This window comes from Ziziphus jujuba, chromosome 4 (genome assembly GCF_031755915.1).
Source record: "Ziziphus jujuba cultivar Dongzao chromosome 4, ASM3175591v1".
Classification (NCBI taxonomy): Eukaryota; Viridiplantae; Streptophyta; class Magnoliopsida; order Rosales; family Rhamnaceae; genus Ziziphus; species Ziziphus jujuba.
This window is the reverse complement of record NC_083382.1, coordinates 32,169,090-32,189,065: the sequence shown is the minus strand read 5'-3', so window position 1 is coordinate 32,189,065 and position 19,976 is coordinate 32,169,090. Positions and strand designations below refer to the sequence as shown.

The 19,976-nt window shown below is 33.7% G+C and overlaps 4 protein-coding genes and 1 non-coding gene across 8 annotated transcripts; 2 read left to right on the top strand and 3 right to left on the bottom strand.

Moving 5' to 3' along the window:
- Window positions 1–2,334: 2,334 nt before the first annotated feature.
- Window positions 2,335–2,406, bottom strand: TRNAT-UGU (transfer RNA threonine (anticodon UGU)). Its single transcript has one exon. It is a non-coding gene; the product is annotated as a tRNA-Thr (tRNA).
- An 845-nt stretch (window positions 2,407–3,251) lies between these two features.
- Window positions 3,252–6,578, top strand: LOC107415232 (uncharacterized). Of its 3 annotated transcripts, none has more exons than XM_016023525.4 (8): window positions 3,252–3,411; window positions 3,751–3,864; window positions 4,366–4,701; window positions 4,925–5,191; window positions 5,823–5,912; window positions 6,013–6,071; window positions 6,159–6,309; window positions 6,391–6,578. In XM_016023525.4, the coding sequence occupies exons 3-8, from the start codon at window positions 4,381–4,383 to the stop codon at window positions 6,454–6,456; spliced, it is 954 nt and encodes a 317-aa protein (XP_015879011.1). In that variant the 5' UTR covers window positions 3,252–3,411; window positions 3,751–3,864; window positions 4,366–4,380; the 3' UTR covers window positions 6,457–6,578. The 3 variants fall into 3 exon arrangements, with proteins under 3 accessions (XP_015879011.1, XP_015879013.1, XP_015879012.1); XM_016023527.4 differs by having other exon boundaries at window positions 3,264–3,416; XM_016023526.4 differs by lacking the exon at window positions 3,252–3,411 and adding an exon at window positions 3,427–3,583.
- Window positions 6,579–6,682: 104 nt separating this feature from the next.
- Window positions 6,683–9,009, bottom strand: LOC107410117 (28 kDa ribonucleoprotein, chloroplastic). Of its 2 annotated transcripts, XM_048471596.2 has the most exons (4): window positions 8,337–9,006; window positions 8,065–8,166; window positions 7,428–7,706; window positions 6,683–7,055 (listed from the first exon to the last, which is right to left on the bottom strand). In XM_048471596.2, the coding sequence occupies exons 1-4, from the start codon at window positions 8,889–8,891 to the stop codon at window positions 6,984–6,986; spliced, it is 1,008 nt and encodes a 335-aa protein (XP_048327553.1). In that variant the 5' UTR covers window positions 8,892–9,006; the 3' UTR covers window positions 6,683–6,983. The 2 variants fall into 2 exon arrangements, with proteins under 2 accessions (XP_048327553.1, XP_048327554.1); XM_048471597.2 differs by lacking the exon at window positions 8,065–8,166 and having other exon boundaries at window positions 8,337–9,009.
- A 1,864-nt stretch (window positions 9,010–10,873) lies between these two features.
- Window positions 10,874–12,254, bottom strand: LOC107415234 (uncharacterized). Its single transcript, XM_016023528.4, has 2 exons — window positions 11,523–12,254; window positions 10,874–11,262 (listed from the first exon to the last, which is right to left on the bottom strand). The coding sequence occupies exons 1-2, from the start codon at window positions 12,093–12,095 to the stop codon at window positions 10,945–10,947; spliced, it is 891 nt and encodes a 296-aa protein (XP_015879014.2). The 5' UTR covers window positions 12,096–12,254; the 3' UTR covers window positions 10,874–10,944.
- A 2,779-nt stretch (window positions 12,255–15,033) lies between these two features.
- Window positions 15,034–18,410, top strand: LOC107415245 (cytochrome P450 724B1). Its single transcript, XM_016023539.4, has 8 exons — window positions 15,034–15,471; window positions 15,595–15,919; window positions 16,082–16,234; window positions 16,450–16,695; window positions 17,067–17,153; window positions 17,331–17,519; window positions 17,742–17,860; window positions 18,036–18,410. Exons 1-8 carry the CDS (start codon window positions 15,269–15,271, stop codon window positions 18,160–18,162), a joined length of 1,449 nt encoding a protein of 482 aa, XP_015879025.3. The 5' UTR covers window positions 15,034–15,268; the 3' UTR covers window positions 18,163–18,410.
- Window positions 18,411–19,976: the final 1,566 nt, after the last annotated feature.

Below are 19,976 nucleotides of genomic sequence, written 5' to 3'. Positions count from 1 at the left end.
AAAACAATACAAGCAGTTGCAATTCCACGTTTCCAAAAAGTATTTTGGCAATTCCAACCAAACCCCTCCTCTCTCCTTGTAGAACTATGAAACAATTTTAAAACATAATAGGATTTAGCATCTAAAATGCGATTAGTATTTCCTAGTCTCTAATTTCTATCTACTTTACTAATCTATCATTTGTACTCCCTTTACTGAACTTTCATTCCATAAAACTAGCTGTTCTCGTTATCCAAGTTCAAATTCTACATTGTTTCTCAATATTTGTAACTCACAACTACCACTACTCTGATTTGAAACAAACCTATCATTAACAGAAATTTAAAAAGTTTAAAGCTTCTGAATAGGCAACCATCATCAGCAGAAAAAGATAGAAGAAAAAGTGAAGTAGAAGCATCATCAAATCTTGGCAAATACTTCACTTTTGTTCACCTATTACAAATACACAGATTATAATAAGACTTTGTCCAAATAACACCATGTCCAAATATTAGTAACTATCACCACCACGTTGTTGAACTATGATTAAGAGTTGAAGCTGGAGACAACAAATACTTTATTGTTGACACATTTGCTTTCCAAATCCGTTACTCCAATTAGGTTCGAAACACTATCACTCCCAAGATTCCATAAACCAAAAACAAAAAATGACATAGCTACTTATCCATAGCCTCTGTATGAAAACTTAGAGACAGTAAATTCAGTAGTCAAACCCCAAAAGACAAGTCTTCTATTTCAAAAGGACACCCAGTTGTGGTCACTAGTATTTCACCATCTTCAGCCAAATAAATCATTGCCTTTGATGAACTCAGTAAAAGACTAAATCTTGCATTCACAATTCCCCTCAAATATAATTACCATATACATAAAAAGACCACAATCGCATATGCATAGAATAAGCACAATGTTACTGTAACAACAGAAAGAAATTAATATAAAATTACATTAATTTGCTAGTGCGCATTCCAAAATCAAACGCCTTGCATTTTGCAACCAAACAATAAGCGAGCAATATATTCCAAACCAGCTAAACACCAACCGAAGTTATAAGTAAATTGAATTGAAAAGAAAGTTATCCTTTAAATTAAAAGGTGTCAATAACAATCATTAAAGCGTTTAAGAATGTTTCCCATTTATCATGGGAAATTATAATTTTGCGAAAATCAATTGCACATTAGCCGAATTAGCTACGTCCATTACATTCTCAAAGATGTCAAAACCTCACCTTTAAGCAACTAAGTCTGTCTCCTAAGACGCTTCCTCAGTTTCTTGTACTTGTGTTTGTTCATCTTCCTCTTCCTCTTCTTCTTCACGCTATCGGCCCACACCTTCCCTGAATCATCCGGCACATCTTCAGCCTCAGACGCGACCGACCCACATAAATATATCGGCTTTAAACAGAACCCAAATGGAAAACTTGGATATATTTGCCGGAAACTGGATGTGGGCAAATCGACTACTCTATGTGGTACGAAGAAAGAGCTTAGATTCGCGGTTATGTGAGGCTCCGATTTGGTTTCAATGCAACGGGGTAGGCCAAAAATAAGTGGTGCTTTGGGATTTGGTGGTGGTGGGGTGTGTAAAGTAGAGAAAATTCTTATGGGTTGTGATCTTCTTATGAGCTTTTGGAGCGTCGAAGCCATGGAAGTCGGAATGGTCTTTTGTACAGTCGAGTCGTAGCGGCTTCTCTGTAGAGGGTGCTCTCGCTGTGCGTAGCAATTACTTCGTGTTTGTTTTGAAGTTTTTTGAATATCCTGCTTTAAGGTTATGCCACTGCATGGAACCAAACAGGGGGCAAATGCAAAATTCTATTTTGGGATTTTTTTTATTTGTTTGTTCTTGTCAATCTTGTTTCTTTTTGTTATTTTTCTTCAATAAATTATTGAAGCCTTTTGAAAAACAGTTGAAAACATATATACATTTCAAAGGAGCATGTACTTGATTCCGCAAATTTTTAGTATGCCACAAATATTCTTATTGTAATTTTTTAGTATTTTGATATATATATATATATATATATATATGTATATGTATAATATAGATATTTAAGAGTAACAAATTCTACGGTACATACCTGTTTATATGCTGATCATATCTAAATCGATATTATTTTAAAAAAAAATATTGATTTTGTTGTGTATGTATACACAGCATATACAACAAAATTAATGCTTTTTGAAAAAATAAATTGGCTTAGATATGATACATACCTTAGAATTACTGTTTAAGAGTATATTATTAGGTATTTGATCCCAACATAACCAAAAAATAAAAAATAAAAAATAAAAATTAAACAAATAAATATAGTTCTTCGTTTGCAAACACGAAAACGGTTGCCCCCATGCAGGATCGAACTACAGACCTCCAGTTTACAAGACTGGCGCTCTACCACTGAGCTATAGGGGCTTAGGTTTGTGTTGAGAAAATATTTTTATTTGCTTTTTATTTTGTTTTGTTTGTTTGTGCCTAATATGTTTGTTTATTTGCAATGAGTGAATCTTTCACTTTGATACTCTGATTTAGGTCCATATAACCTTAGACATAAACATAAAAAATTATATAATCATGTGCATAAATATTAAGCAGCTAATACAATGCTGAATATGAAATTATAACTTTGAAATGCTCTTAGGTAACATTTTTCACAGTATGCTATGATCAATGAAAAATGTTTGCTGGGTTTGGCTATGACATTTAAAATTGCAAGGAAAATGCCAACTAAATTGATTGGCTTTTTAAAATGGTAATTTATCTTTGTTTAGTTCTTCCCACGAATTTAGTTTTGAACTTGCCAAATTCCATTCAACAAATGATAACTTCGTAATTAGCCCAAAAAAAAAAAAACCAAAACAAAACAAAACAAAACAAAAACGAAATTTATGTGATTTGAATTTAACTTTAACTAATTATACATATGGAAATTCTATGATTAGGACGGTCCGCATAAGGACCGCAGTATTAGTGACTGTTTTTCATAGTCTTAATTATGGTTTTTTAAAAAATCATCACCAATACTATGAAAAACTGTCACTAATATTGTAATCTGCATGAGGACCGTCCGCACTATACACGGACTGATTATACATAATTGTATATATATATATATATATATTTTTTAAAAATTCATTAAAAAATAACATAGTTTCTGTATTGCCACGACGCAGATATTGCCACGTCGATGTTTTTTAAATCTGCGGACATGGATGGTTATCGAAATTTGAAACGAAAACACAGGAGGATAGTAAAGAAAATAAAAATAAAAAATTTAAAAGTCGGCTCACCTTCATGAAATTGAAATTGAGGTCGGTCTGAGCCACTGGGGCCTTCATTCAAGAGAGCTTATTACGCGCTAACCCACAACGTCGTCGTTCCATCGTCCAGCTTTCCCATAGTCGTCTCTTCGTGTAAAGTGTAAGGTCTCCTATTTTTTTTTTTCCTTTTTTTTTTTTAATTATTTTTTTCCTCCTTTCCTGAAATGGAAGCATCTGTTTGGTTGGTGGGAAAGCGAGGGAAAACGGAAACCCAAGAAACGAAATTTTTTTTTTCCGCCAACAATGTGGTTTTGTTTATCTTTTAGCACAATGTAGAATTCTCACTTTCGTATTCGACATTTTATCTTGCTAGGATTAGGGTTTATGTTTGCCGGTTTGATTTATTTATTTATTTATTTTTTGGGCGGAAAAAAGATAACTGTGATTTGTTGTTTCTAAATATAACTAATCAGTTTGAGTTGGTTTTATGAATTTTCAGAGTTGAAACTCGGAGGCTCTTTGATTTTGAGTTGGCTGCGTTGGGATTTTTAACAAGTACCAGAATTTGTTACCAAGGAACGAGACGGATAATCCTCTATAATTCACAACTCAGGTGCATTTATTTTCATTTCCATGTCTGTTTTTCTATATATATATATATACATATATATATATATTTTTTTTGAATTTGAATTTGAATAAGAAAACTATTATGCTAATCTGGTTTAACTTAATGAAGAGCGTTTGAGAAGCTGTTTTATAGCTTGTATTGGATATGTAAAGATTATCAAATTCTATTGATATGCTAATTGGAATGATGATCATGAGGATTAGAAAGCTTAAAATGAAAGTTTAAATTGGCTCTGAAAAGGGGCCAAAAATGCATGAATGTTCATTGTGTTACAGAGAAGGAGATTTTCTGAAGTAGGATGTAAGCCTTTTTTATTTTTATCTTGTTTTCTACCTTTATAATTATATATTTTTAACCAATTTTTCCTCTTGAAAAGGGAGAGAATTTTGTAGGTCATTTCTCTCAGCAATGATCGTTTAGTCATTAAAACCATATGTCATTTCTTTTTTCTGGCTGATAAATGTAGTTGCATATGTACTGCAGTGGGCTTTCCTTGTAATGTCAGAAGATTCAAGGGGTTTGGCTGTTTCACCTGGACATTATAAAGTTGGACCGGATTACTTTGGTTACTATAAACGTGAAGTTGTAGAGCTTGTATCACAAGATGAAGACTTTCTGCCTTTGGCTTCAAAAACTTCTGAGATATCTGGAGGGACATCTGAGAAGGTTGCAAGGGATGGTAAAATGGGACATAGTAAAAAGGTAACTGGTTCATTGTTTTGCAATGGGATACGGGATGGGCTTTCAGATTTGAAAAGAGAAAGATTGAAGGCATTACTTAGGCAGAGCGTGAATGTTCTTGCACCAGAAGTTGAAGAGGTATTTTGGAATTTCTATTCCCTGTTTTGCTTTTTATCTTATAGTAGAATAAAGTCACATTTGACTTGTGGATTTTGTTATTTAGATTGGCTCTGGTTTTTATACATGTAATATCTGTTTGTTTGATAAATAACTAATCTTTAAGATTTTGTCATTTTTTTTTTTTTTTTTTTTTTTAAGTCAATTTGATGATGTAGAGAAAGTGTCTGTGTTGTTATTGCAGATGCTAGAACCTGTTGTCTCTATGTGTCGGTTACAATCGCAGATAAAAAGCAGAAGGTGTCTGCAAAGACCCACACTTGTGGCATCTGAAGGTGATCCAGGCCAATCTCCTTATAAGAAGAAAGCTAAGATTTCCTCTTCCTCACCTTCCAACAACCTACCTGCACTCAGAGGTCCTACTGGTCATGGATTAAATGTTTTCCAGAAAAATGGTTTTTGTGATGATACTGAAACTGCTAAATGCATAACTTCTCCAGAGGAGCCTAAGGTGACAAACCTTCTCTTTTAAAGTATCTTCTCCTTTTTGGAATATATAATATTGGTGGTACACAAGGACATATAGATACTTTATGTGCATGCTCTTATTCATAAACTGTATTGCTCTTTTTCTTTTTCCTATATAAAATGTTGTAAAGTTAATCATGTGTAGGATTGGAGCCAAATATATGGTCAAACATAGGCTGATAGGCATTAAGAAGGAGATCAGAAGCCCAGAACGAATAACAAATTAACAATGATGTTTGATTCATAATTGGATTGCTATGGAAGGCTATGCACCATTATAGTAATAAGTGGCATCTGGTAGAAAAGAAGATGGCATGCAACAGCTCTCTGTTTGACATAAACATGTTGCACTGCATTAGTTGATCACTGCTAGAATAATTGTATTTGCTACATTATAAGTATGGTTATTTCTCTTTGTCCTCTAATTAAAATAATAGAATAAAATCCATTACATTGGATTTAAAGGAATATATTGTGGATGATGTTTTATTTCTTTGAAAAAGTACATGACAACAGCAGAAAGCAAAATAGGAAGCCATCATTAATATTGTGACTTACAGTTTAATGTATGTAACTGATGAAGTGGTTTTATACTATTGTACATTACCTGTCAGGTGGATGATGATTTGCAATTCCTTCTAGACAGCGATAGCATAGAGGTTAAGGAGATAATGGAGAAACATTCTAATGAACTATCTGCCACGGTAAATTCTAAAATTTTTCTTAATGGATAGAGTGTATTGTTTTTGTTGATTTAATGTGTGAATATATTACCAACACATGAAAAATGTCTCCTTTCTTTAGCTAGGGCATATGGAGCAGCAACTAGAAGAACTTCTTGATATTGTGGTGTCTAAGTGCAGGTACAAGATTTCCAAATGTTAAGAGGAATGATTCGAATGTATCTATTATTTTTTATGTTACCTTAAACATTTTAATTCAATCTACAGGCCAATGACGCTTGCTGAGAAACAACAGCTACGAAGATTGATTCAGGGTTTGCCCCCAAAAAATCTTGAGCGGGTTGTAGAAATTATCCAACGTAGCAAGCCAGAAAACAAAGAACCATGCGATGAAATTCATGTGGATCTTGAAAAAGAGGTAGAGAATCTGATATTTATGGTTGTTATGCTCTTATCTAGAAATTCTAACCCTTTAATTAAATTTTCTCTTCCTTTTCAGAGTAATGCAACACTTTGGAGATTGTATTACTATGTTGAAGCGTTTGAGAGAACAAGAAAGGTCTAGCTATAGCTCTATTTGCTCTTTTTTCTTGTACCAGACTGATAGCTTAAATTGTTTGGAAGGCGGTTAAAAGGGCGACTTCCCACAAATAGAAAGGCCCCAATATGAAAATGTCATATTAAGTATGTGGTAGTTTATATATATATATATATATATATATATTACCCTTACAATTTTTTTAATGTAATTATTAGGAGGTAAAAACATAAAAGAAAAAAAGAAAATAAAATGCAATTAAATGTGAAAAGATATTGCATTACTGATTAAATACAATAACAAAAGAGAAAAAAAGGAGGATATAACAACCTCATAGACAAGCAAGAGAAAAGAAAGGCATGGTACAACCTGATATCAAGAAATTTCTAAACCCTCAACATAAAGCATTTTTGTCGTCATACTATAAGAGGAAAATAAATTATAAATAACCAAAAAAAAAAAAAAAAAAAAGCATGGGAATGCCAGATTTTTTCTCTCGGCCCAATACACCTATGTTGCAGAGTTCATTTTCACCGGGAAGAATAAACCTTTTTTTAAAATGAAAATGAAGTACGCCTTGGTCGTTGTTCAGCAACATTTACTCTAATTGCTCTGCCATCCAAGCTCTGTATCACCAATGAGGGAAGCAAAAATCAGTTTCTCTTTTGAATCAAATAAATACTAAAACGAAGCTAACTACGCTTGCCCTTTCCTTCTCATTTTGCTCTGCCAGAACAGAGAAGGTAGGAATGTAAGACTAGTGATCGATGAATATTATGGAAAAAGAATTATTCGAGTGTGTCCTAGCACAGATTTGGCAACTACATTGAAGGCAACCTCATGTTAAATCTATAAACTTTGGCTTCCCTTGTGGATTGCTAACTATGTTGATGGAACTCCGAAACAAAATCTTTATCTTGTTAAAGCACAATGATAACGAAGTTACGGGTCAACAGAAACCACAAAATTTGTGAATGCAACAGGGGAAGCATACAAACCTGTCCATCAAGAGCAGCAATAGCATCGTTCAGTTCTGTCTCATTAGACATTGTAACAAAGCCAAAACCCCGGGAACGTCCTGAGTCCCGATCATAAACTACCCTGGCATTTACCACCTTTCCATGTTCACTGAACACCTGCTCCAGCCGAGCATCGTCCACTTGCCATGGTAGGTTACCAACATAGATTCTGAAACCAGGTTCATTTGCCCTTGTTCTTTCAGGCCTTGACCCTCTAGGGGCAGCCTTGTTTACTGTCAATAACCTTCCATCTAAATCCTATAGAAAGAACATATACGGAACTATCAGACTTTCTGATAAATGAAAGTTTGCAGACTGTAACCAGAATTGGCCAAAAAGAAAAAGAAAACAAAAAAAGATGCAGGTGATAGGTACAAATGTAGTGCTAAGTGGGAAATCCTTAAAGCATTTCAAAACCACAAGAACTAAATTATAATAAGCTGATTAGCCAATTCTGATTTCAGTTTGTACAGTTAAAGGAATCAACATTTTATCCACAACATTCTTCCTCCTTAGCATTGGATGCAAAGTAAAAATATGAATCCATATATTTACGAATTTCTTTTTCAGGGGAAAAAAAAAATTTTAAAACTTCATATAGAAAAGTGCAACTCACATAACCGTTGTACAACTCCACAGCTTTCTCAGCTTCTTCAACAGTACTCATAGTTACAAACCCAAAGCCTCTACTCTGATCAGTTTCTCTATTATAAATTACCTGGTAAAGCAATTTTAAAACAGATGCATAAACTTTTAAAAAAGGTACAAACTTCACCTCAGCAATTTCAACAATTATAGAGCAATCAAATACCATATTAGGAAAATTCCAATACCTTTAAATTTTTAAACGCACATATTCAAAGACCAAATAAGGGTACAAACTTTTACCTCAGCAATTTCAACAATTCCAGCTTGATTAAAGAACTGAGCAAGTTTCTCACTATCCACATCATAAGGTAAATTACCCACAAAGAGCTTGGCCTCTTCAGGTGGTTCAGGATAAAATTCTACTTCACTCCCCACCGAAACCCCATCTCCATCCCCAGCACTCTCATTTCCATCTTCAACCTCACCTCCCCAACCATCACCCTCATCGGAAGAAACACGTGCCTCTAAGCCTCCCTCTGTCTCCCCTTGAGCTTCCCAATTAAACCCTTCTTCTTCATTTCCCTTTTCTTGTTCACCGTCTTCCTCTTGTTGGGCCCAATCTGAAGTCTGAGCTACAAGTGGGACTATCCTGAAAGGTGAAGACTTGGTTTTGAGAGTGACCCATGAAGGGGAAGAACTTGAAGATGAGCATGAGAGGTGTGAGAGATTGATTGGTATAGAAGGAAAAGAGTGAACTGGGTATTGGTTTTTGGGGGTGAAGAAGGTAGGTACGGAGGCTAAACAACTTTCAGCCATTGATAATGCACTTGAAAGCGGGGTAGCTACAGATGACATGGAGAGAGAGAGAGAGAGAGAGAGAGAGAGAGAGAGAGAGAGGTGGAATGAAAGGATAAGGAGTTGAAGAGGAGGAGCTGTTCGTTTGCGTCACATTAGCCTAGAATGGACCAAAGATTTGCAGGTAAAAAATTAAAGATATTTTTATTCTTCCTTTTGAAAAGAACATTTCGTTACCTTCCAAGAGGAGTCCTCAAAACGCACGGTTTTGGTGCCGTTACAGTCTCATATCACAAGCCAAGCCACTGGCTGTGAATTTTCTCACTGTTACAACTCACAAGCGGAGCATCCAATTGAAATAAGGATTTTTTTCTTTTTCTTTTTGATTAGAAGGAGGACTAAACCTTGAAGTGTACTTTTAATGGTACGATTGCTGCACTAAAGCTTACAAGTCTAATTGAAATTAGTGTTGTTAGAATATTATTTAATAATATAGACAAATTTAGTTTATGCTCTATTTAATATTTTTTAAAACTTTTTTCAATATGATATACGAAAAGCAAATCATTATGTGATCGTAGTGTTAGCACATACAAATTTTAGAATTTTTATTTTTCTTCCAGGGAGAGTTTTGAGTGACTAAAGTCATCCCATTGGCCATTACTATATAATCTAAGTTAAAATCAAGCTGATTATCTTGTTTTAGAAAATCCTTTTTTGTTTTTAATTGAAAACGAACCTTTAAGTCCCCTGAAAGAATGCAGCAAAAACTATCATATTATGGTTTGAAATCATGGCCACAAAAAGCAGGTATTGTAATTTATAAAGAAATAAACAAAAACTTCAATCTAGAAATGCATTTTTTCAAGTACAAAATCTGTATTTAACTATGACCCCCTTTTTTTTTTTTTTTTTTTTTTTTGGTGTTTTGTTGCTCTATTTTTTGTTTTGGTTTCTGTTTTATCTTCCTTTGCTAGTTTTGTTCTAGTGTGTTTATGCATCTGAAGCAATATATTCTCTTTATCTCCCTCTGTATTGTTGCTCTACTTTTTGTGTTTGGTTTTCATTTCAGTTTTATTGCTCTATTTTCTGTTTTGATTTTTGTTTTATCTTCCTTCACAATTGTTGCTCTATTTTCAGTTATGATTTTTAACAGTAGTGTTGCTTTTTTTTTTTTTTTTTTTTTAAGTTAAGTATATTTGAAAAATTGTAATATATTTACAGGTTTTGGTTAACTCCCCACTTGCTCAAACCGTGCTTACTCTCAGGGTTGCTGTGTGTTCTCTGTGGAGCAGTTGGATTTGCTGAGGAAAGGAACCGAAATCATTCCTCTTCATTATCCTTCTAAACTTTGCAAGCAAAATTAATTTTACCAAGTTTACTTACTAAACAAATGATGGTATATTCGTTTTTAGAGTAATTTCACTTGGTTTAGTTAGGAGTTTTTGAGAAGGGTTGTGTGGAATTGTGAAGGAAGAGTAGTAAAGTTAGTATTTTGGGGTGTGGAATTGTGAAGGAAGAGTAGTAAAGTTAGTAAACTAATGACCTACTCTCATCTTCCAAGAGGAGTCTCCAAAACGGACCATTTTTGTCCCGTTAGCGTCTCATATCTCAAGCCAAGCCTCTGGCTGTGAATTTTCTGTGGACTGTAACTAGCTAAGCATCAAATTGAAATTAGCAAGTATTGTTAAAATATAATTTTATAATAAAGACAAATTTGATGCTGCATTTAATTATCTTTCAAAATTTAGATTTAGAATTTTTTTATTTTTTATTTTTTTCCCAAGGAGAGTTTTGAGGGATTGAAGTCATCCCATTGGTCATTACCATTATTACTTGCCTAGCTTTGAAAAATCCCCCTTTTTTTCTTTTTTTTTCCTCCTTTAACTGAAAATGAACTTTTATATCTTCTGTACGAATATTGCAAAACCATCATATTATGGGTTGAACTTGTGCCCTCAAAAAGCCTATTTGTATTGTAATTCATTAAACAACTAAACAAAAACTTAAATCCAGAGAAGCATTATCTCAAACACAGAGTCTGTGTTTAACAAGACAGAGCTTGGCATTTTTCTTTATTTTTTATTTTATTCTCAAAATTTTTAGTCATTCACTATTCGTAAACAGGTTTGAAGTTCTTGTAAGCTAATACAGCATAGAAAGGATCCGACCCAGAAAACCCAAATCCAAGCAAACTCAGTAAATAATCATTTACTTGTTGAGGATTAGCAGCAGCAGTTGGTATTTTCTTAATAATTTCAGACTCTGTAAATCCTTCCACACATTGGAAGTATTCCACCACCAATTGAACCCTGCTGTATTCACTCCCATCTCTCCATGCGCTTATGGCTTTCTCATAGAACATTCGATTGCTGAAGCTCACAATGAATACCCCTCCTGGCCTTAGCACTCGAAACACTTCAGCAAATACCTGTACCAATTTATGTCAATAAATGTTGCCACTATTTATGGGTTTCTCCCAAAATTCAGTCTTTTTACCTTTTTTTTTTTTTTTTTGATTGATTTCAATTATGGACAGTTAAGTTAGATGAATAATAGCATTATGGTCCATTGTTGACAGAATGTACGGCATTATAGTTGAGGAATTCAATGTTGATAGAGATATTGATACTAAATACAGCTAATTTATGCAGAATAAAGACCAAAAATTGTTCGCTAAATCATTCTAACCTTTTCAGGCTGTTGAAGGTACTGCACACTAACTGTGCACAGCACAGCATCAAAACTGCTACTCTCCAATTCAAGCTTCTGATCCTGATTCAGATCCTTCACAAAGAAATAGTCCAGCTGAGGGTTTTTGGCAAGCTCTTCTGCATTTATGCCATGACCCACAACTTTTTTATACTTGACATCCTTGGGCAAATGGCTAACCCATGAACTCATAAGATCAAGAATCTCTGAATCAGGCCTCAACCGTTCTCTGTAAAGATTGGTTAATGTAGAAAGGAAACCATCATCAACATGGGTCACAAATCTTGGGTATTCATAGAAATCTCTATCTGAGTATGCATTGATTTTGGTTCTAGCTTCTTGGGAAAGAGCAAAGCGTTTGATATTGCCTGCGGAGGAGGATTGTTCTGTTGGGTTGTTTTCACTTAGACTGCTTGAAATTGAGAGCTTTAATGGAATTAAAGTTCTGTTCTTGAGCAGAGGAGAAGAAGATCTTAGGTGTTGTAGGTTGGTTAGAAAAGATGGGATCCATGGCTTGAGGTTTGGATGGATGTTAACCATCATCATCTCCATCTTTAGGAATTGTGAGTTTGCCTTAAAAGTAGAGGTCTTGGTTGTGTACTTGGACGGGACTGGACTAGAGGTCTGATCTTTGAAGTTTCATCTGTGTTGTGTACTTTGGAGGAGACGGGACTTAGATTGAAAGATAACTAGTTCATGGTTGTGAGGAAATGCTGTTGTGGCCTAATTGATGCCATCAATCATGGGCTGGACTTTCCAGTTATGATCGTTCTATGATGGGCTTGGAATCGCTAGGCTATTTCTGAGCTTAAGGCCGACAAAACAGGTAGTCCAATTAGATCCATTAGGCCCCTTGGCCTGCAAAGAATCTTTAATAACAGAGAAACTTTTTTTTGGTTGGTTAATACAAGTAATAACAGAGAATTGAATGCAAATTTATTTTCATCGTTTACAATAATTTCTTTCTATTTCGAATTCTCTATCTCATAACCTAAATATGGGTGGTTTATCCGCTAGCCAATTTATTTGATGCAAATTTATTAACTTCGATTGGACAATTTTCTTTGTATTTTTTTTATTTTTTATTTTATTTTTTATTGACTGGTGGTTTTGGGGGCTTTTGACTGTCACACTTTTTTTCTACTTGGGGAAACAGAAGTGATCGATGTCTTGATGGTTGTCAAGTAATTTCCTTTTTAACCAAAGTAGAGGGTAAAATCAGTAAGCTTGTTTTGTCTAGGGTAGAAGTAGACTTTAGAGCTCACCTTCACAAAAAGCCCAAATACAAGACAGGCAAAATCATAATCTGTCTCCTCAAACGTGCACTAAGGTCGTATAATTTTATCAGGGAAAAAAAAAGTTTATTCTTTCTCAAAGGGTGTGCTGAAAATGATGAGAGAGAGAGAGAGAGAGAGAGAGAGAGATAAATATGATGGTGAGGCTCTCAGTATATGAGCCATGCATGGCTATTTATGTGTCTGGGACCAGATAAAAGCTCTAATTAAAGAGTCAATCACCATGGTGATGGAGATGAAGATCTTACTGCCAAAGCCCCCCCAAAAAAACAGACTTATCCTACTTCTCTGTTTCTTCTGTGAGACTATTCTATTATATAAATCAAGATCATCACGCAAACGGCATCTATGGAATTATGGTCTATTTATAATTTTACTATAAAAGAAAAAAAATGGAAACCCATTAGTTATCTTCACTATCTTTTACAATAAAATGTTTCCTCCTTTTCTTGCTTACAACTTAGACCTGACCAAAAGAACCAAAAAAAAAATAAAAAAATAAAAAAAAAATACTTAGACACAGTAAAGTATTACCAAAATAATAAAAAATAGACATAGTAAAGCTACAAATACAAACAAAATCGGAAAAAAGAAAATTATTTGAAATTGAAAAAGGTAGAGACAAACCATGATTGCAATCTAAATTGAGATCCAGCTAATGAGGGTTTTCTTCTAGATGCCAATGCAAACCAATTGATTAAAGGGTTTGGAGGTCCCAATCGATTGCACGTGCACCATGCACTCTATAAAAGACAGACCAGTCATCTTTGTCTCTGTCTCCTCACTTTCTATATATTTTTTCTTCAAAGGGTTCGTACCCCTTTTTTCTCATTCTCTTAAAAATTGGGTTATATTATATGATCGGGAAGAAAATGATCACAAATTTGTCCTGTCGGGTTCAACCATTAAACATCCGCATCAAAACCCACATAAAAGCAGAGTAGAGGCTTAATAAACCACAACCAAAAAAAAAAAAAAAAAAAAAAAAGGAAAAAAGAAAAAAGAAAAATTTGAAACTTTTGGTTTGTTTTTGTAGGTCTCAAAAGTGGTAGAATTTGTCACTTAAGTGTGTTCCTTGTTTGCCCTTCCTTTAGGAGACCTTTTGATAATTTTTTAGTACATCTTCAAGTCTTTCCCCACTACCCGAACTAGTGCTTTGTTTGGAGTCAAATAGCACGTAAACATTGAAAATTTTATGAGACAAAGAGGGTCAATCCGCATCAAAGAGCCGGGGTTTGTAGTCTAGAGAGGGTATATTACGTGATGAATGTTTGACATTTTTAATAGGATTATTTCAAGACTTTTTGGGCATGGAGATGGGTAGGTGAGCCTCCTTTGAGAACACTTTGGTTTCTTTTTTGTTATATTAATGTTTAAACTTCAATTCGAAATATTATATCTATATAAATGATCACGTTATTTTGGTAGCCTTTGTGTTCTGTCATGTGAACTTGGTAGCCATTGTGTTCTGTCATGTGAACTTAATCAGAATTGAACCAAAAAGAGACTCTTTTAGCAAAAGTAGCTTTCGAAGGTGTTTTCTAATACGTTTTAAGAAAGCAGTACTCAAACTTTGGTATGCAAGCTTCACGCTGACTACCATTAAAAAAGATAATCAAGTTCAGTAGCCCAATTCTTAGCAAGCCATTGAATCATTACTAGCAATATATATTGATAGAATATAGCTAAGTCATTGTTATTTGTATTTATCTATAGTGTTGTTACAACCATGTATGTCATTTATCTTATAAATTATCTTAAGAGTCTGTAGTTATCAGATTGTTGTACCACTGGTTATCATTACCCAATTCTCTTGTATTTATTCACAACTGTGATATGAATATTCATTCGATTCCTATCAACATTTTGCATATTAGTTAATTTCATATATATATTCTTAATTATTCTTAAGGGGTATTTGCTAATTTGGTCTTAATTTTAATGTTGTACTATTATTGATACACATGGCTTTATCTAATTGGTTTATGTGCACCAAATCAGATGCCAACCACCTCTATACAACGTGTGTTGAAAATTTTCTTTATGAGTAGACATATCTAAGCACCAAAACAGACGGGCTTAGCTACTTTTATATCTAAAACCAGCCAATTGTTTACAGGAATTAAGAAAAAGGGCTAATCTTTCATTTTTTTTTTTAATAAAATAAAAAGGTCTAATCTTATTTTGCTACTTTTTAGAGTAAATTATTCAAAATAGAATCTTATGGGCCGGATATTATTGGATTCGAGGGACAATATATATATATAGTACAAGCTAGAAGGTGTGGATGCTTTAAGTGAGGGGACATGCAAGTGAAAAGCTTATTGCTATATTGTGAGTATCCTTTTTTCTCAAGGGAAAACCAAAAATAAAAGGAAAAACAAAGAAAAAAGAAAAAGGAAAAATAAAAAAACACAGACAGACAACACTATGTTTGGGTTTTTTCCTATCTTATTTGCTCTGTTTCTAGGCCTATCTCTTGCTTATCTGCTTCTAAAATTCTTTAACAAGAAAAAGTACGAAAATTTACCTCATGGTAACATGGGTTGGCCCATTTTTGGGGAGACTCTTGAATTCCTCAAGCCTCATAGTTCAAACTCCATGGGGAGCTTCTTGCAAGAACGTTGTTTCAGGTGAATTTTCATTTTATCAATTATTTAATTAAATATTTCTTCATCTTTCATTTTCTTCTGTGTTTTGTACACTGATTATATATATATATATATATATATGTGGTCATGCATGGATTTATGCAGGTATGGAAAGGTGTTCAAATCTCATCTATTTGGTGCACCCACCATAGTTTCCTGTGATCTTGAGCTCAACATGTTTATTCTTCAGAACGAAGGCAAACTATTTGAAACTAGCTATCCAAAGCCCATCCATGGTATTCTTGGAAAGTATTCTCTGCTGCTGGTTTCCGGAGATCTCCATAAGAAGCTGAGGAATATTGTTGTAAGCTTCAGCAGCTCATCCAAATCCACACCTGAATTCCTTCACTGGGTTGAAAAGCTATCTATTTCAACGATGGACTCATGGAAGAACCGTAGAGAAGTTTCCTTCTTCAAAGAAGCTAAAACGGTATATAAATTCATATATACACACACACACACACACACACACACACACACACTCTCTCTCTCTCTCGCTCTCTCTCTTTTCTATTTCATAGCCTAAAATGAAAAGCAAAGTTAAATTCATTTTCTAATTCAAACAATTATATGTATGTATCTATATGTGCAGTTTACAATGAGTATTATGGTAAAGCACCTTTTGAGTATTAAACCGGAGGAGCCACTTGCTGCTGAGATATTGCATGACTTCGAAACATACATGAAAGGGTTCGTTTCTCTACCGCTATATATCCCTGGAACCGCATATACCAAGGCTGTGAAGGTATACATATCTTATGGTTTATGCAATATACATTCACAGATCTGCTACTGTGAACGAGGTCGCCCATTTTTTTAATGGGCATCCCTATCATATTACCAGTAATAGAATGGTCTTTTTATGTGCTTTTAATATTACTCGGACGCGGAAGTAGAAAAATTATGTATGTATATATGGTACTGTTACTGTTTTGATGAGTGGGTGTCCTTGATTTTCAGGCTAGAGAAAGATTATCTTCTACTGTTAAAGAGATTATCGAAAAAAGGGAAAGGGGAAATGCAGGAGTTGCTAATGAAGGAGAAGACTTCTTGGATGTGATATTGTCAAAGCAGAAGCTAAGCGACGAAGAGATGGTGAGCATTGTATTGGACATCTTGCTAGGCGGCTACGAGACAACCTCAACACTCATGGCCTTAATTGTCTACTTTCTAGGTCATTCTCCAAATTCTTTTCAAACTTTAAAGGTATATGATCTCCATCTCTCTTTAGCTAGATCTCTACGCCTTCATCTATGTCATGATATATGACTAATCTATCATAACAATACCCTTAAATGATCAAAATTGATATGCATATATATATATATATATATATATATCTACATATATATAATTTTGCTATAGTAGACTTGTATATTTATTTTATGGTAGATATATCACATCACATTTGATGAAACGTGAGATGCACAATATAAGGTAAACATGCATAACCTATTATATTTTGAGATTGTACATTTATATATAGATTTATCTTTTGCATCCAATATTGGGTTTTGATCTACATATATATATATATATATATATATAATGTTCTCAATGTATATGTGAGTGTGCAGGAAGAACACCAAGCAATAGCAGAAAATAAAAATGAGGATGAAGCCCTAAATTGGGAAGATTACAAGAAAATGCAGTTTACTTACCATGTACGTAACCAGAAAACATTTACACAACCAATTATTAAGTTTTACTTTTTTGGTTGTTAAAAGTTCCAACTTTTGTTTGGTATAATTGGTCTGTGTGTATTAAATGATAGTTAATCTGAGTTTTCCATACAATTTACTACCACTATTGAACTAAACATAATTTGCATATCCATCCAGGTTATATGGGAAGCAATGAGATGTGGGAATGTGGTGAAATTTGTGCACAGGAAAGCTCTTCAAGATGTCAAATTCAAAGGCATTGTGATACCCTCAGGGTGGAAGGTTCTTCCCATGTTTACAGCCGCACATTTTGATCTTTCTATTCATGACAAACCCCTCGACTTTAATCCTTGGAGATGGATTCATGTATATATTCAAATCTTTAATCTTATTACAAAAACAATATATATATATATATATATATATTTAATCTTTTTCTTTTTTTTTTTTGGATTATTATTATTGCTCGAAAAAACAATAACTTTATCTTTGAAGGAATGAATCTAAACTCTAATTAGTAATTGTATTTGTTAATATCACCCTAAAAATACGGCAATATATGATTCAAATTGATGAATATTGACACAGGATAAAGAAATGGGCAAAAAAGTGACACCCTTTGGTGGTGGACCAAGGCTTTGTCCGGGGGCCGAACTAGCTAAAGTTGTCATTGCAGTGTTCCTCCATCATCTTGTCCTCAATTATAGGTAATAAACAAATATACTTAGATTAATCATTATTATTCATTTACATATAGACTTATTAATTTTTATGTGGTTAAATTACTCTGCTTCCCATTTAGGAACCTTCATGATAATTGCCTCTATTTTTTTATTTTTTTTTCCCGTTAATTTGATGCTGTATTAATTCTTGTGGTACCAGTTGGAAAACAAAAGCAGAGGATATCCCTCTTGCTTTGCCTTATGTTGAATTCAGAAGAGGTCTTTCAATGGAGATTCTACCAACAAATTACGAGAGGATTAATGTGAAAAGAAGAAGATCACCATGATTGAGCAGAGAGCCTCTATCATGCAATTGTAAAGGACATTCAAACCCAAAATTTAACACAAAATGTCCACAACCTCCAAGGCTTGCTGTGAATCGCTTTAAGTATATATTTATATCCAAACTCCAAAGCCTAATGGGTTCCCAACAAAAAAAACAAAAGGTTGGAGCCCTCCAAATATATCGCAGGGCCTAGTTAGCTGCTAGCTAGCCATCTATATAATTCAAATAAAAGTAGTAACTTTTTTATTATGTTGTTGTCAGTGTCACATATATATATTTTCCTTGATGTATATACTGGTTCCTTGAATATCAAATAATAATTAAGGTCGATTTTAACGGGAAAGAAAGATTAAATAAAAGCATCACCAATAAAGATTAAATAAAAGCATTACCAAAGGACTTTTCATTTATGTTTGGCCCTTGATTTTAAAGAGTTAATCTCTTAAAAGAGAACTCTAGTCCATAAGCAAAATTTATAAGTGATCATTACACCCAGCCATCCAAAATGTAGATTGAATAATATACTAAAACAAACTTGGAATATTTCATGCAAATTTATGTGTTATTATCATGCAACATTCACACCATGATCATATGTTTGGAACATCCTTTTTTCCTTTTAGATTATGAATTATTATAATAATAATAATAATAAAATACAATATCATTTTTGTGTGACACTGCTCATACTTAACATCTGGTGGGTAATTCAAATTTAAAACCTTTGTTTTTAAAAATAATAACTTTATTCGAGAAAAGACTATTTAAAATGTGATGGTGTATATATATTTACAGAATCTTTTAAATTGTTTCATGATATACAGGATCACAACTTTAAAGCTTCCTAATTGTTATCTTTATTGGAACAGTTTAACGGTAAAAGTCAATATTTCCTTAATAATCAATCCAAACTCGCATTCCCACCCTCAATATCATAAAAAAATAAAAAAGCTTCCCCATCATTCACTTTATTAACAAAAAAAAAATATATTTATCTTTAAAAATTAATTTGCCATATATCATAAATGACATAACTTAACTCAGATTATGAAAGTTCTAAAAATTGACAGCGAGTTCGAAATGTTACAAAAGTAGTTGGCAACAACTTAACGGCTATAGGACAACTTGGAAGCAATAGAATTTCACTATATATTTTAAAAAATATATTAAAAATTTGGGATAAGTTTTTGTCAAATAAATTAATGGACCAACAAAAACGGGCTCACTCATTGGCTCAATGTGGTTGGGAAACCAGAACATGTTATAAGGTCTGACCCAATTTGTTACACCTATCTAGTTCTGTATGCACTGCACAACAAAACAATTGTCCTAATGCACATACTTTATACACAATAAGTAAAATAGATAAAGAGGAATTTGGCCCAACACCCCTATTTTGAAGGCCCTAATAAAAATTACCCTTCCCGTTTCAAACTTTTTTTATTTACCCACCTCTTTTTCATTATTCCAACCATATCCTTCTTTCTTATCCTACTTCTGTTCACAGTCCACATTATTCCAACTAGACTCTGGTCCTCTTGCTTGCCCTCTTCCTCAGCCTCATCTTCCACCCAATCTCCATGATCGTCGACTGGATCATTGTCGTGGGGCTTGGGGTGGTCACTGTCTCTTTTGCTGATGGGAGTCTGATGGGAGTGTGGGTTATGGATGAAAATAAAGCAGAGGTAGAGCAGGAGTTTTTTTTTTTTTTTTTAAACGAGATTGTGTGTTTTGTCGGGAAAAAAATGATCCAAGGAAAGCAGAGGTGTGGAAGGTTTTTTTCAATGGACTGTTGGCTTTCAAAAAAAACAAGAA